The 12664-nt window shown below is 44.3% G+C and overlaps 3 protein-coding genes across 3 annotated transcripts in view; 2 read left to right on the top strand and 1 right to left on the bottom strand.

Annotated features, from left to right (window-relative positions):
- spcs2 (signal peptidase complex subunit 2) overlaps positions 1-12664 on the top strand; it is a 308748-nt gene that overhangs the window by 84256 nt on the left and 211828 nt on the right. The window lies entirely within an intron of this gene.
- Positions 3955-4881, top strand: LOC139336773 (olfactory receptor 6E1-like). The gene has a single exon (XM_070971001.1). The coding sequence runs from the start codon at positions 3955-3957 to the stop codon at positions 4879-4881; it is 927 nt and encodes a 308-aa protein (XP_070827102.1).
- LOC139335963 (olfactory receptor 11A1-like) lies at positions 6528-7457 on the bottom strand. The gene has a single exon (XM_070969745.1). The coding sequence runs from the start codon at positions 7455-7457 to the stop codon at positions 6528-6530; it is 930 nt and encodes a 309-aa protein (XP_070825846.1).

Below are 12664 nucleotides of genomic sequence, written 5' to 3'. Positions count from 1 at the left end.
TTGCTGCTCAGTTATTGATGATCAGCATAATGTGTAAGTCACACAGTTCATGACTGTGTGAAATCATCTTCTGTACTGCTGCACTCAGCCCCTCCTGACTGAAGTCAAACACTGAGGATCCACTTCTTTTCAGTTCTTACAGTTAGTGTACGCCCACCACGGCTCACCAGTCCACTTTTGGGACAACATACGTAACGTAGAGGGGCAAAAGAAATATTATAGTGCCCATCATGCTATCTGAGTACTTTGTTAAGTTTGCCATTTTATTTTCCAGAATGCAGATTTTACTTGTCATTAATGTTTGTAATGTGTCTGTAAGAGGGAAAGGGGAGTCCTTACTGGTCCTTTAGATCAGGGGTGGAGCAACACCGTGACCAAGGAGATCACAACACATTTAAGAATACAAACAGAGCAATTTTTACTAAATTTACATGATTATAAAGCCAAAACTGCACTAAACCCACAGAAAATTAAATAAATAATAAAAATGACTCAGTGGCTAAAATCTTGTAGCAAATAGCTAAAACAATGTACCATGTGGTAGTCAGAGAGTAGTGAGACTAAAAGATTAAAAGTCCACTATTTAAGAACGGGAAGCTACATGGCCAATACTTGAGGTGTCGGGTACCACCCGGTCGCTGTCTCTGACCCGGTCGCAATCGTTTCTCCCTGCTAGGGCCTGTCCACACAGCTGCTGGATCACCGAAAGGCAAGTACCCAGGTACATGACAACCAAAGCCAAGCCCCAGTCCCGTGTGCCAGAGGGTTACTGAATTCAAAGGTACCTAACGTGACGGGATAGAGCTCCTTGCTCTTTGCATGACACTCCAAAGGGAGGTCATCTCATGCATACTTCAGACAGTTGTGCTTGACCAACTGATGATGGCAGGATCTAGACTCCTTAGTGTCAATCCTGGAGGGAAGATATTGAAGCTGTTTTGATGAGGTCTTTCTGGTTATGTTGATCATGCAGTCTCAAGTCTCGAAGAGAGCCAGCTTCATCTGCTAGGGTCTGCATTGACACATCATTAAAACATGGCAGCGATAGTTAAGGCTGGTCTGCCAGGTACCATGTGTTGTATGCTGTACAGACTTTATATCCACTTGGCACGGGCAACCAGTGGCACGGTGAAAAAACTGTCGCCTCACAGCTAGAAGGTCCCGGGTTCGATTCACGCTGTGAGTGCCAGGGGCGTGTCCTCCACCATGCCTTCGGTGCCTGCTACTTGAGGAAAGGGGCCTTTCTGTGTGCATGTTCTCCCCGTGTTCACCTGGGGTATCCTCCTTAAAAAAAAAAAAAAAACACTAAAAACATGCAAGAAGATCACTACCTGACCAATGGTGACGAAAGAGACTGGGTCCCCGGGCGCCGTCGGCTGGCAGCCCACTGCTCCTGGTCTGCCACGGAAGAAGGACGACCAGGATAGGATAAACGCGGAGGACAAATTTAACCAACTGCATGGCGTGTTCGCATGTAAGTTGTGTGACAAATAAAGGGGATTGACCCTCTGATTCTTCTTCTTCTTCTTCTTCTTGAGATAAATTGTGGCTTGTTTTATTCCTTCACTCTGAGCTTCAACTCATCTCAAACATCTCAGCTGGGTTCAGGTCAGGTGACTGTAGAGACCAGGGGCCTCATGTACAAAGTGGATTTCCTACTGAGACACGGCATACGCTCAAATCCAGAAAATGTCATACACACAAAAATATCCAGGTGAGGTATGAATCTGTGCGCACGCATGAATCCAAGCACATTTCCTTTGTACATACCAGTCAACGTGGAATTGAGCGCACATGTTGGAGTACCCGACCCCTCCCTGTCCACACCCCTATTTAAATACGCAAATCATATTTAAACGAGCCCTGCACCTGGGATTCCCCTCTCTGCATGATCAGAAAATCAAAAAAGAATGAGTAAAATGGGAAAGAAAAAGAATTTCACCAAAAGCAAATTGGAGGCGCTGCTCGCTGAAGTGGAGGTGCAAAATGTGCTGTTTGGCACGCTCTCCTCCGGCATAAGCAACAAACGCCAGAGGAGTGAGTGAGTGAGTGAGTGAGTGAGTGAGTGAGTGAGTGAGTGAGTGGGAGAGTGTGTGTGAGGCTGTCAGTGCTGTGGGGTCAGAGAAGCACACACAAGCAGAGGTGAAAAAGAAGTGGTCCGACATCAAGGTGGATGTGAAGGGAGGATGGCTGCCCACCGCCAAAGTGTGGCCAAAACAGGCAGGGGGGACAGGAGGGGCCCACCCCGTTTGAACAGAGAGCTGGGGTGACACTGCTCTCTCAGGGGTGGTGGGAGCACATGTGGGTGACTCTGATTACCCCTAAGGTAAATACCTATGTATTTGTCTAACTCACAACAGATGTGTTCATACAGTAGCCTGCTCACAGCCCTGTAAGATAGAGGTTCACGCATAAATGCTGTATGTATAGTATTATTTGGTCTGAAAACTTTTGAATTTAAATTTAAACATGGCAGCATATCAAAGACTTTGACACATGTTTGATTACTCAATTTATTATTTTAAAACACAGAAGAGGACACGCAGTCGCAGCCACGTGACACAGACTCGGGCGATTCCTCGAGCAGCGTCTCCGGCACCAGTACGCCAGATCCACCGGCTGCTGCTGCTGCTGCTGTCCACCCCACTGGCCGTGTCCTCACCGTGCTGTGCTGGAGTCACAGAAAGAAATCATTAGTGCAGTAGGCGGCATAAATGATTGCCTAGATCAACTTATAGGCGTCCTCACAAATATTGGTGAATTAATAAATGCAATGGTGAATAAGTGAATTCTGCGTCCTTGCCTCTTTCACATGGTTGAAATCTTGTGTTGATGGGGCCCGAAAGGCTTCCTGGGTCGGATGCACATTCGTGGGTCCAGCTTCTGGTTCATCTGGTGGGGGGATATGCTGCTCTGGCAGTGGTATGGCGGCACACCTTCTCGGGACTGTACAGCAGCATACCCCCAGTCCTGTCCAAGCAGCGCCACCGTCCCTTCAGCAGACCGATTGTCCTCTCAACGACTGACCGAGTGCGGGAATAGAGGTCATTGTACCTCCGCTCTTGGTCAGCCTGCGGGTTGGTGAGAGGGCTCATCAGCCAGCTCTTAAGTGGGTAGCCATGGTCGCCTGGGGTCAACTGAAAGTAGACCAAGTAAACTGGATTTACAGCTTCCATTTGTTAATTTTATACACTACAAACATGGATCACACACTATTGTTGCAAATTAGTGCAGAAGTGCGCCGGGGAAAAGGTGAGGCTGATTAAGACATTTCACACTGTACGCACAGGGTTATTAACATGACACATCTGATGTCAGATGGCAGTCATGATGATGATGATGATGATGCTACTCGGAACTGGTTTTCCAGGTTTGGACCCAAACATGGCAAACAATGGCGATAGGCTAAATCTCAAACAAGGCAGATGAACGATTTAGCAGAAAAATGAGGCAGGCCAGTTACGGGCAAACCACTGGTTAGTAATGCCATCCCACTGATGCAGCAGCAGCGAGCAGAGCTTTAAATCAGAACAACAGCTGTCATCCACTGAGATTCAGTTGTGCAAATTTGAGACAGAAGAAGCCAAATCAAGTAATAATTGAAGGATTAAAAACACATTACTTTAAAGTACGAGGCAGGTTATTTTTTTAAATTGCACACAGGAGATAAGTTTTCTAAGTGGCTCCTTTGATGATGAGGTCAGCTCACGGCTGTGGGCGTCCACCGACTTGAAAAAGTTAAAAGAAGCAGAGTGTCAGCTCCGTTTGGAGGGAATCAGTCAGACTGCAACAGGTGGACATCAGGATTCACACAACGTCATAAACTAATGGCGGGTTTGTTTTTCCTGAACTGAACATCACATTGACTTTTGTAAGTGCAGGAATAAGTGTCGGGTATCCTTCAGAATACTGATTTCTTTCTAATCTGTGAAATCTGTTCATGTGAGGAGGACTATGACAAACTCCACAAAGGTTTCATATTTCATACTTGCTGCCTACTTTGACTCTGGGCTTTTAAAGTACTTGTTCTTCATGATTGTCATGTTGTTATATATTCTGATAGTTTGCATCAACCTGTTGCTCATCGTGGTGATCTGCCTGAACAGAAGCTTACATGAGCCCATGTACCTGTTCCTGTGCAGCCTGTTTGTCAATGAGCTGTATGGGAGTTCAGGCTTGTTTCCGTTCCTTCTGCTTCAGATCCTCTCGGACGTTCACACTGTTTCTGCTTCACTTTGCTTCCTGCAGATTTTCTGCTTGTACTCTTATGCTTGTATGGAATTTTTCAACTTAGCTGTCATGTCTTATGACAGATATGTGGCCATCTGTTATCCTCTACAATATAACACACGGATAACATATAACAAGATTACAATACTTATTGCTGCAGAGTGGTTATATGCTTCTATTTTGTGTTTTCTTCCAATATCACTGAGTGTTCCTTTACAGCTGTGTGGGAACGTCATTAACAAAGTGTACTGTGACAACTACACCATTGTTAAACTGGCCTACTCTGACACAACAGTCAACAACATCTATGGGCTGGTTGTCACTTTTCTCACAATCTCGTGTCCTGTAATTATGATCTTTTACACTTATGTGAGGATTCTTCAAGTTTGTTTCTCTGGTTCTAAGCAGACCAGACAGAAGGCCCTCAGTACCTGCACACCTCACCTCGTTTCCCTCTTGAACTTCTCTTTTGGGGCTTTCTTTGAAATCATGCAGAGCAGATTTAATATGAAAAATGTTCCCAATATGTTGCGAATATTTTTATCACTATACTGGCTTACATGCCAGCCTCTCCTCAACCCCTTAGTGTATGGCCTGAATATGTCAAACATCCGAAACATATGTAAAAATCTTATTTTTGCCCAAATGTAAAATTCTAATGGTCATCAACATCACATATATTCCTCCTTTGATTTTAATTAGTGTTGTCAAATTATTTGTTATTCACTACTGAAATGGTTTTGCTGCTGTAAATAAAGAGAACTTGACTTTTATATATTTAACAAGGGAAAACAAAAGTACAGTTTGTATGATTCTTTATTCACTTTGAAAGGAAAAACAAAGTTCTACCCAATAAACGGTTCAATAATGCCTTAAGTTGTCCTTTCTTTCTTCTGGGCCTTGAAGGTACAACTACAACAACAGGGACAAACAGAAACCCTGAGCATGTGCACCGACGGATCCTCTCCTAAAGCCACATTGTCTGCGGTTTGCCCTCCAGGTCCTGACAGGTGGCTTAAGCTTGTTCAAAAACTGAGGAATTGGACAAATGATATTTTATAGCTTTCACACAGTCACATCCTTTGGTGTGTCACAGATTCAAGATTTAAAGTTTTAGGGATATGTGTTGTGTTTTTTGGCCTTCTGCAGGATCACGTTAAAGAGATCAGGAGGTTGAATGATGGTCAGTCTAAATGTGCGCTATGGTGCCGGGGCAACGTCATGTAAACACGATGGATCACATTCAGCAAGTCATTCTGTAGGTCATTAGTCCATTATTCCCAAGGAGGTAATTAAGAAGTTTTTACACAGCAATTAAAAATACACCTATATGCTCCAAACTGTGCGACAGCCAGTCAGATGATGTGGTTCGGGTATCCACCTGGGAAGGGACCATCGGGCAGAGCAAGAAATGCTGGAGGGACTACATATCTAATGTGGTCTGGGAAAGCCTCACAGCCCTCCAGGCAAAGCTCGAGGCTATGTTTGGGTCCAACCCAGGAGGCGAACTGACAGTGTCCTGGAACCGGCCAAGCAGAACCCACATACCAGAAATGACAGAAATACAATATGAAACACGGTCTGTACCTGGATGAGTACTGTAACGTAAAGCAGGTACCGCTTCAACAAACTGAGCAAACTAAGCACCGTCATCATATGTGAGGGTTAGAGAGTAGATCATCTTACCCTCAGACAGATATTTCAACTCCCTTCCAGAAGTTTTTCTGACATCCTGAAACCTGTCTGCTGCTCATTCTACTGCTTGAGGCTCTCCTGTACCATTGTGTCCAGCAGCAGGTACTTTGACTGGCACAATGACAAGCACTGACAATTTCTGCAATGGCAACTTTGAACATGGCCAACTCGGACTCCATGGCCTCAGTCTGTCCTGGGTGCAGGAAAAAAGTCCTCATTCCCGGTTCAGAGTTTGGGTTTGCCAGGTGTGTCCAGCAGACACCTGAGCCAGTCCACCACAGGTGGTCATCAGTGGATAGCACTTTCCCAGGAAAGCCCGTCCAAACTGAGAAACACAATTACAGGAAAACAGAAAGAAAAGTTTTTCTTTTTTAAAACATTCATAACGTGTTGGACTAGGTTTTAAAATGTTCAGGCCTGCAGCTTGCTTTCTTCGAACATAAGCTGTGTGCGTGCTCCAGAACACACTGAAAGCTTACTGTAGTTAAACACATTCAACAGTATGGGCACAGAGCTCCATCTGTAAAGACAATTTTACTTACTATCAATGGTAGATCAACATGAACGAGAAAACAGGAAAATCTGTTAGGTGGCAGCTGATACTAATATCGTATATATGTAAGCAGACTTTTACACGTAACACGAATTTTAGACAGTTTCAGTCCATACATCACAGGGTTGAAGAGTGGTGGGCATGTCAGGAAGTATAATGACAAAAAAATTCGCATTATATTGGGCACACTGTTCATGTTAAACCTGCTCTGTAATATTTCAAAGCAAGCCCCAAAAGAAAAGTTGAAGAGGGAAGCCAGGTGAGGCGTGCAGGTGCTGACAGCTTTCTGTCGGGTCTGTCTGGAACCAGAAAAACACACTTTAAGAATCTTCATGTAGGTGTAGAAGATCAGAATGAGCGGAATGAAAATTGAACAGGCAGCAATGATGAGTCCATAGATGTTAATGGCTGTAGTGTCATAGCACGCCAGTTTGACAATGGAGTGATTGTCACAGTAAGCTTTGTTAATGATGTTTCCACACAGCTGTAAAGGAACAATCGAAGATAATGAAAAAGCATTCACAAGAAATATGAGTAACCATATCAGAGCAATGAGGATGGCAACTTTGCCGTAAGTCATACGTGAGTTATACTGCAGAGGATAACAGATAGCAAGATATCTGTCATAAGACATGACAGCTAAGTTTAAAAATTCTATACTTCCATAAGAATATACACAGAAAATCTGCAGGAAGCAAAAAGAAGCAGAAACAGTGTGAACGTCCGAGAGGATCTGAAGCAGAAGGAACGGAAACAAGCCTGAACTCCCATACAGCTCATTGACGAACAGGCTGCACAGGAACAGGTACATGGGCTCATGTAAGCTTCTGTTCAGGCAGATCACCACGATGAGCAACAGGTTGGCACAAACTATAAGAATATATAACAACATGACAATCATGAAGTATAAGTATTTAAGCAGCCCGGTGTCAAAGTAGGCAGCAAGTGTGAAATATGAAACTTGAGTAGAGTTCATCATGAGTTTCCAATTAGTTCACAACAACTGGACTCTGCACACAAACCAACAGCTTTGTTACATTTTGTTGTAAATTCACTGGTTATAATGTGTCTGTTCTAAACATCTGCTTGTTCTGCCTCGTGTGCAGCTGAAACATCAAGCACATATTAAACGAATCCAGCAAAATAGTTCTCAGCAGATTCATAATAACAGAGATAGTTGCTTTGGTTAAAAATGACAAAAGTAAGTTGGTAACCTTCTGTGAATCTGAGGACTCATCTGTTGTCAGGCTGCAGTCATACTGTGAGTCCCTCAGAACGGAGCTCAAACTCTGTTTTAAAACTTTTCAAAGCACAAGACACCCCCAGCAGCAGCGTGACCTCATCAATAAAAGGTCGATGTTTGATTCTCACGTTTAGCAAAACAAAAAAAAAAAAGGGGGGGGGGGGACTTGGTAGAACGCCTGCAATCATACTAAATATAAAGAAACAGGAACGGTTTCCTTCTGTATGATGAAAAAACATGTTTCAGGCAAACTTGCTCCTTTTTCCATCCATTTTGTACACCCATTTGTCCTGTTAAAGGTAAACGGGGGCATCATAGGGTTCACACAGGTCAACAGGCAGCCATTCACACTCACATGAATACAGATGGGCAATTTTAAGTCATGTACATGTCTTTGATCTGTTGAAGGAAACCATGGCACCCAAAGGACAAACATGCAAACTCAATGAGCGTCTCCCAGATTTGCACTAAAGTTATGTAAGGTGAAATAAGGTGGGATGATCCCATTATCTTTTAGATACTCACACCTGGAAACCAAGAGTCTATTAGAAACAACCAGTGGGTGACTGGGTTGATGACAGGGTGCAAAGGTCTGGCCAGCTCAAACATATCTTCTGTTAGATGGAATTCAACACCAATTGCTTTGGAAAGTCGATTTTGGAAATCGCAGGAAGGCTTGCAGAGTTCAATAGATACAAAGCAAAGATGGGTGGACACTGGCAGTAAGGAACTGAACAAAGACGTGGCACAGCATGCGAACAACGTCCTCAATGATCTGGAACATGGGGTCAACTGTTTTGGTTGTGCTTGTGCACAGAGAAACCCACCCTAGAAAGAAAATGGATGTGGTGACGTGCCAAATAATTGACAAAGTTTTCATCCGTAAGTCAATTCAAGCACTTGTCAAAGCTAAAACAACTGGAAAGTGGAAGACATCAATGATCGAGACAAAAAGATCGACCCGACAACCAGTCACCCTTTTCAAAGAACTCAGTTGACTATGAATGTCAATGAATGGAGTGAAAGGATTCCAAATTTCATGCTGAGGTAAGCATATCGTCTCACTTCCTGTTTCTGGTTGCTGCGTTAGTAGCAGCATGCGTTTGTCTCTCTTGCTCATGTGAGTGTAATTTGCTCTGTGTTTTGTTACAGTGGCTTATCATCCGCTCTTTAAAGTAATATTAGTTCTGCTCAAGCACCCATAAGTCTGTCTATTTAGCTCAGCTCCGCACCATGGAAACCAAACCATTAGCAGTAGTCAGCCAGGCCCCCGTAGCCGGTGCGGACCGACAAAGTGCAGCTCCGGCTAGCCATCCCTCGATAACTCCCGAGCAGCCGGGAAACCAGGGAGGCTGGGTGACTGTTCAAAGGAAGCATAGTCCCAAGCTGAAGCCCACGGGTCACCACCAACCGTTTCATGTTTCTAACAGGTTCTCCCCACTCAGCGACACACCCGCTGAGAAACCAACTCTGATTATTGGCAGCTCCATTTTGAGAAACGTGAAGTTAGCGACACCAGCGATCATAGACAAATGCCTGCTGGCAACTGCTGGCTAAGGATAAGCGTAAATACCGTAAGATTGTTAGATGATGTCATCATTCAATCGCTGGCTGTCAAGGTGGTGTCCAGCAAACGGTGTGGGCTTCACTGATAATTGGCAGACTTTCTGGGGAAGACCTGGTCTGACTAGGAGAGACGGCATCCATCCCACTTTGGAGGGAGCAGCTCTCATCTCTAGAAATCTGACCGATTTTATTTATGAACCTAACCCCTGACAACTCAGAGTTGAGACCAGGAGGCAGAGCTGCAGTCCTACACGCTTTTCTGCACCTCCATTAGAGCAGTTACCCACCCAACACTTCATAGAGACTGTGTCTGCCCCCCGCCTACGTAAACTAAGTAAACCAAAAGTACAGAGAAGAGGAGTTGAACATAAGAATCTAATTAAAATTAGAACAACCTCTGCAATAGTACAACAAGATAGGAGAATTAAATGTGGACTCCTCAACATCAGATCAGAATGAGTTAATATCAGACCATAATATTGATTTAAGAAGATCACCACAATCATCACAATAGTGACAAAGAGAGTTGGGTCCCCGGGTGCCACTGTCGGATGTCAGCTGGCAGCCCACCACTCCTGGACTCGACTAAGCTGTTTAAAGAAGTATTACCTCTAATTGACTCTTCAGTTTTAGACATGATCAATCTCTCTTTATCAACAGGCTACGTACCACAGTCCTTTAAAGTAGCTGTGATAAAACCGCTACTGAAAAAGCCTACTCTTGATCCAGGGGTTTTAGCCAACTATAGACCGATATCCAACCTTCCCTTTCTCTCAAAAACTCTTGAGAAAGCAGTTGCCAATCAGCTGTGCGACTTTCTAAACAATAATAGTTTATTCGAGGATTTCCAGTCAGGATTTAGAGTGCATCATAGCACAGAGACAGCACTGGTTAAAGTTACAAATGACCTTCTAATTGCATCTGATAAAGGATTTGTCTCTGTACTAGTCTTACTGGATCTTAGTGCTGCATTTGACACCATTGACCATGGCATCCTATTGCAGACACTGGAGCATTTCATTGGCATTAAGGGAACTGCGCTAAGCTGGTTTAAATCCTACTTGTCAGATCGCTCTCAGTTTGTACGCGTTAATGACGACTCCTCTGTGCTCACTAAAGTCAGCTATGGAGTTCCGCAGGGTTCTGTGCTTGGACCAATTCTATTCACCTTATATATGCTTCCTTTAGGTAAGATTATCAGGAAGCACTCAATAAATTTTCATTGCTATGCAGATGATACCCAGCTATATTTATCAATGAAGCCGGAAGAAACCAGTCAGTTAACTAGACTACAAGCATGTCTTCATGACATAAAGACCTGGATGACCTGCAATTTTCTGATGCTAAACTCGGACAAAACTGAAGTTATAGTATTCGGCCCTAAACATCTTAGAAAGTCACTTTCTGATGACATAGCAGTTATGGATGGCATTGCGCTGGCCTCCAGCACCACTGTAAAGAATCTGGGAGTTATCTTTGACCAAGACATGTCCTTTCACTCCCATGTAAAACAAATTTCAAGGACTGCCTTTTTTCACCTACGTAATATTGCAAAAATCAGGCATATTTTATCTCAAAATGATGCAGAAAAACTAGTCCATGCATTCGTAACTTCCAGGCTGGATTATTGCAATTCTTTACTATCAGGCTGCCCAAATTGGTTGCTGAATATTCTCCAGTTGCTCCAGAACGCTGCAGCACGTGTTCTGACAAAAACCAGGAAGCGAGATCATATTTCTCCAATACTCGCCACTTTGCACTGGCTCCCTGTAAAGTTTAGAATAGAGTTTAAAATTCTCCTCCTTACTTACAAAGCCATAAATGGCCAGGCACCTTCTTATCTTAAAGAGCTCATAGTACCTTATTGCCCTACTCGAACACTGCGTTCCCAGAATGCATTTCTACTTATGGTTCCTAAAGTCTCAAAAAGCAGAACAGGAGTCAGAGCATTTAGCTATCAAGCTCCTCTCCTGTGGAACCATCTTCAGTCTTTGTCCGGGAGGCAGACACTGTCTCTACATTTAAGAGTAGGCTTAAAACTTTCCTTTTTGATAAAGCTTATAGTTAGGGCTGGCTCAGGCTTGTCCTGGACCAGCCCCTAGTTATGCTGCTATAGGATTAGACTGTTGGGGGACATCCAAGGATACACCGAGCTCCTCCGTCCTTCTGTCCCTCTCCATCCGCACGCTCTCATGTCCTACCACGGCGTGTTACTAACTTAGCTCCTTCCCCGGAGTCTCTGTGCTTTGTCGTCTTGCAGGTTCCCATGGACAGTGGCTGAATCTGGATTGTGGATTTCAGCTGCGTCTCCTGCCTTGGCCCTGCCTGACATCCACTGCAACTGCTACTGCTGTTATTACATCCACTGTCACTGTTACTATGACTGCATGTCTGTCTCTCTGTCTCTGTCTCTGTCTCTGTCTCTCTCTCTCTCTCTCTCTCTCTGACTGCTTTTCTGTCTGTCTGTCTGTCTGTCTGTCTGTCTGTCTGTCTGTCTGTCTGTCTGTCTGTCTGTCTGTCTGTCTGTCTGTCTCTCCCTCTCTTGCTCTTCCTCTCTCACCCAACCGGTCGAGGCAGATGGCCGCCCACCCAGAGTCTGGTTCAGTCTGAGGTTTCTGCCTGTTAAAGGAAGTTTTTCCTCGTCGCTGTCGCCAAGTGCTTGCTCATGGGGGAATTGTTGGTTCTCTGTAGATAAAAGAGCTTGGTCTGTACCAGCTCTATATGGAAAGTGTCCTGAGACAACTTCTGTTGTGATTTGGCGCTATACAAATAAAATTGAATTGAATTGAATTGAATTGGTCTGCCGCGGAGGAAGGGCGACCAGGATGGGTCAAATGCGGAGGAATTAATTTCACGGGAAGCATGGCGTGAAGCATAAAGTGTGCAACATGATGTGTGATGTGATAATAAAAAGTACGATTCTTCTTCTTTTTCTTCTTCTTCTTGAGCCACCAAACACGCAAGCGTTAGGATCACGGTCCCCACAAAGTACTCTTAGAAAGCACAAATTCACCTAACACAACATAATTGTTCCCTCTCTCTCCCTTGAACCAGAGTTCACAGTGCAGTGAGACGGTGAAGACTAGAGCAGTCCCTAGTAACCTGCCTAAAAGATCTGTCCTATCTATCTTCTGAGCTTACCTGGCTCGAGGTGGCTTTAAATGCTAAACTCAAGGCCCCCACAGCAAACCAAGACTGCAGTCTACTACTGTGACCCGAAACGTGCCCCCACCAGGGATACCCTCGAAAATAAAAAAGGGGGAGCTCATGCACTGGTTAAAATTGAAGCACCTTGGACAAGTATACTCACCACTCTGAGGTCAACGTCAGGGGTCAGACAGCTGAAAAACCACACAGGACGACAAATGATCCAGAAA

Source organism: Chaetodon trifascialis, chromosome 9 (assembly GCF_039877785.1).
Source record: "Chaetodon trifascialis isolate fChaTrf1 chromosome 9, fChaTrf1.hap1, whole genome shotgun sequence".
NCBI lineage: Eukaryota > Metazoa > Chordata > Actinopteri > Chaetodontiformes > Chaetodontidae > Chaetodon > Chaetodon trifascialis.
The sequence above is the reverse complement of the archived record's forward strand: the minus strand, read 5'-3'. Positions and strand labels throughout refer to the sequence as shown.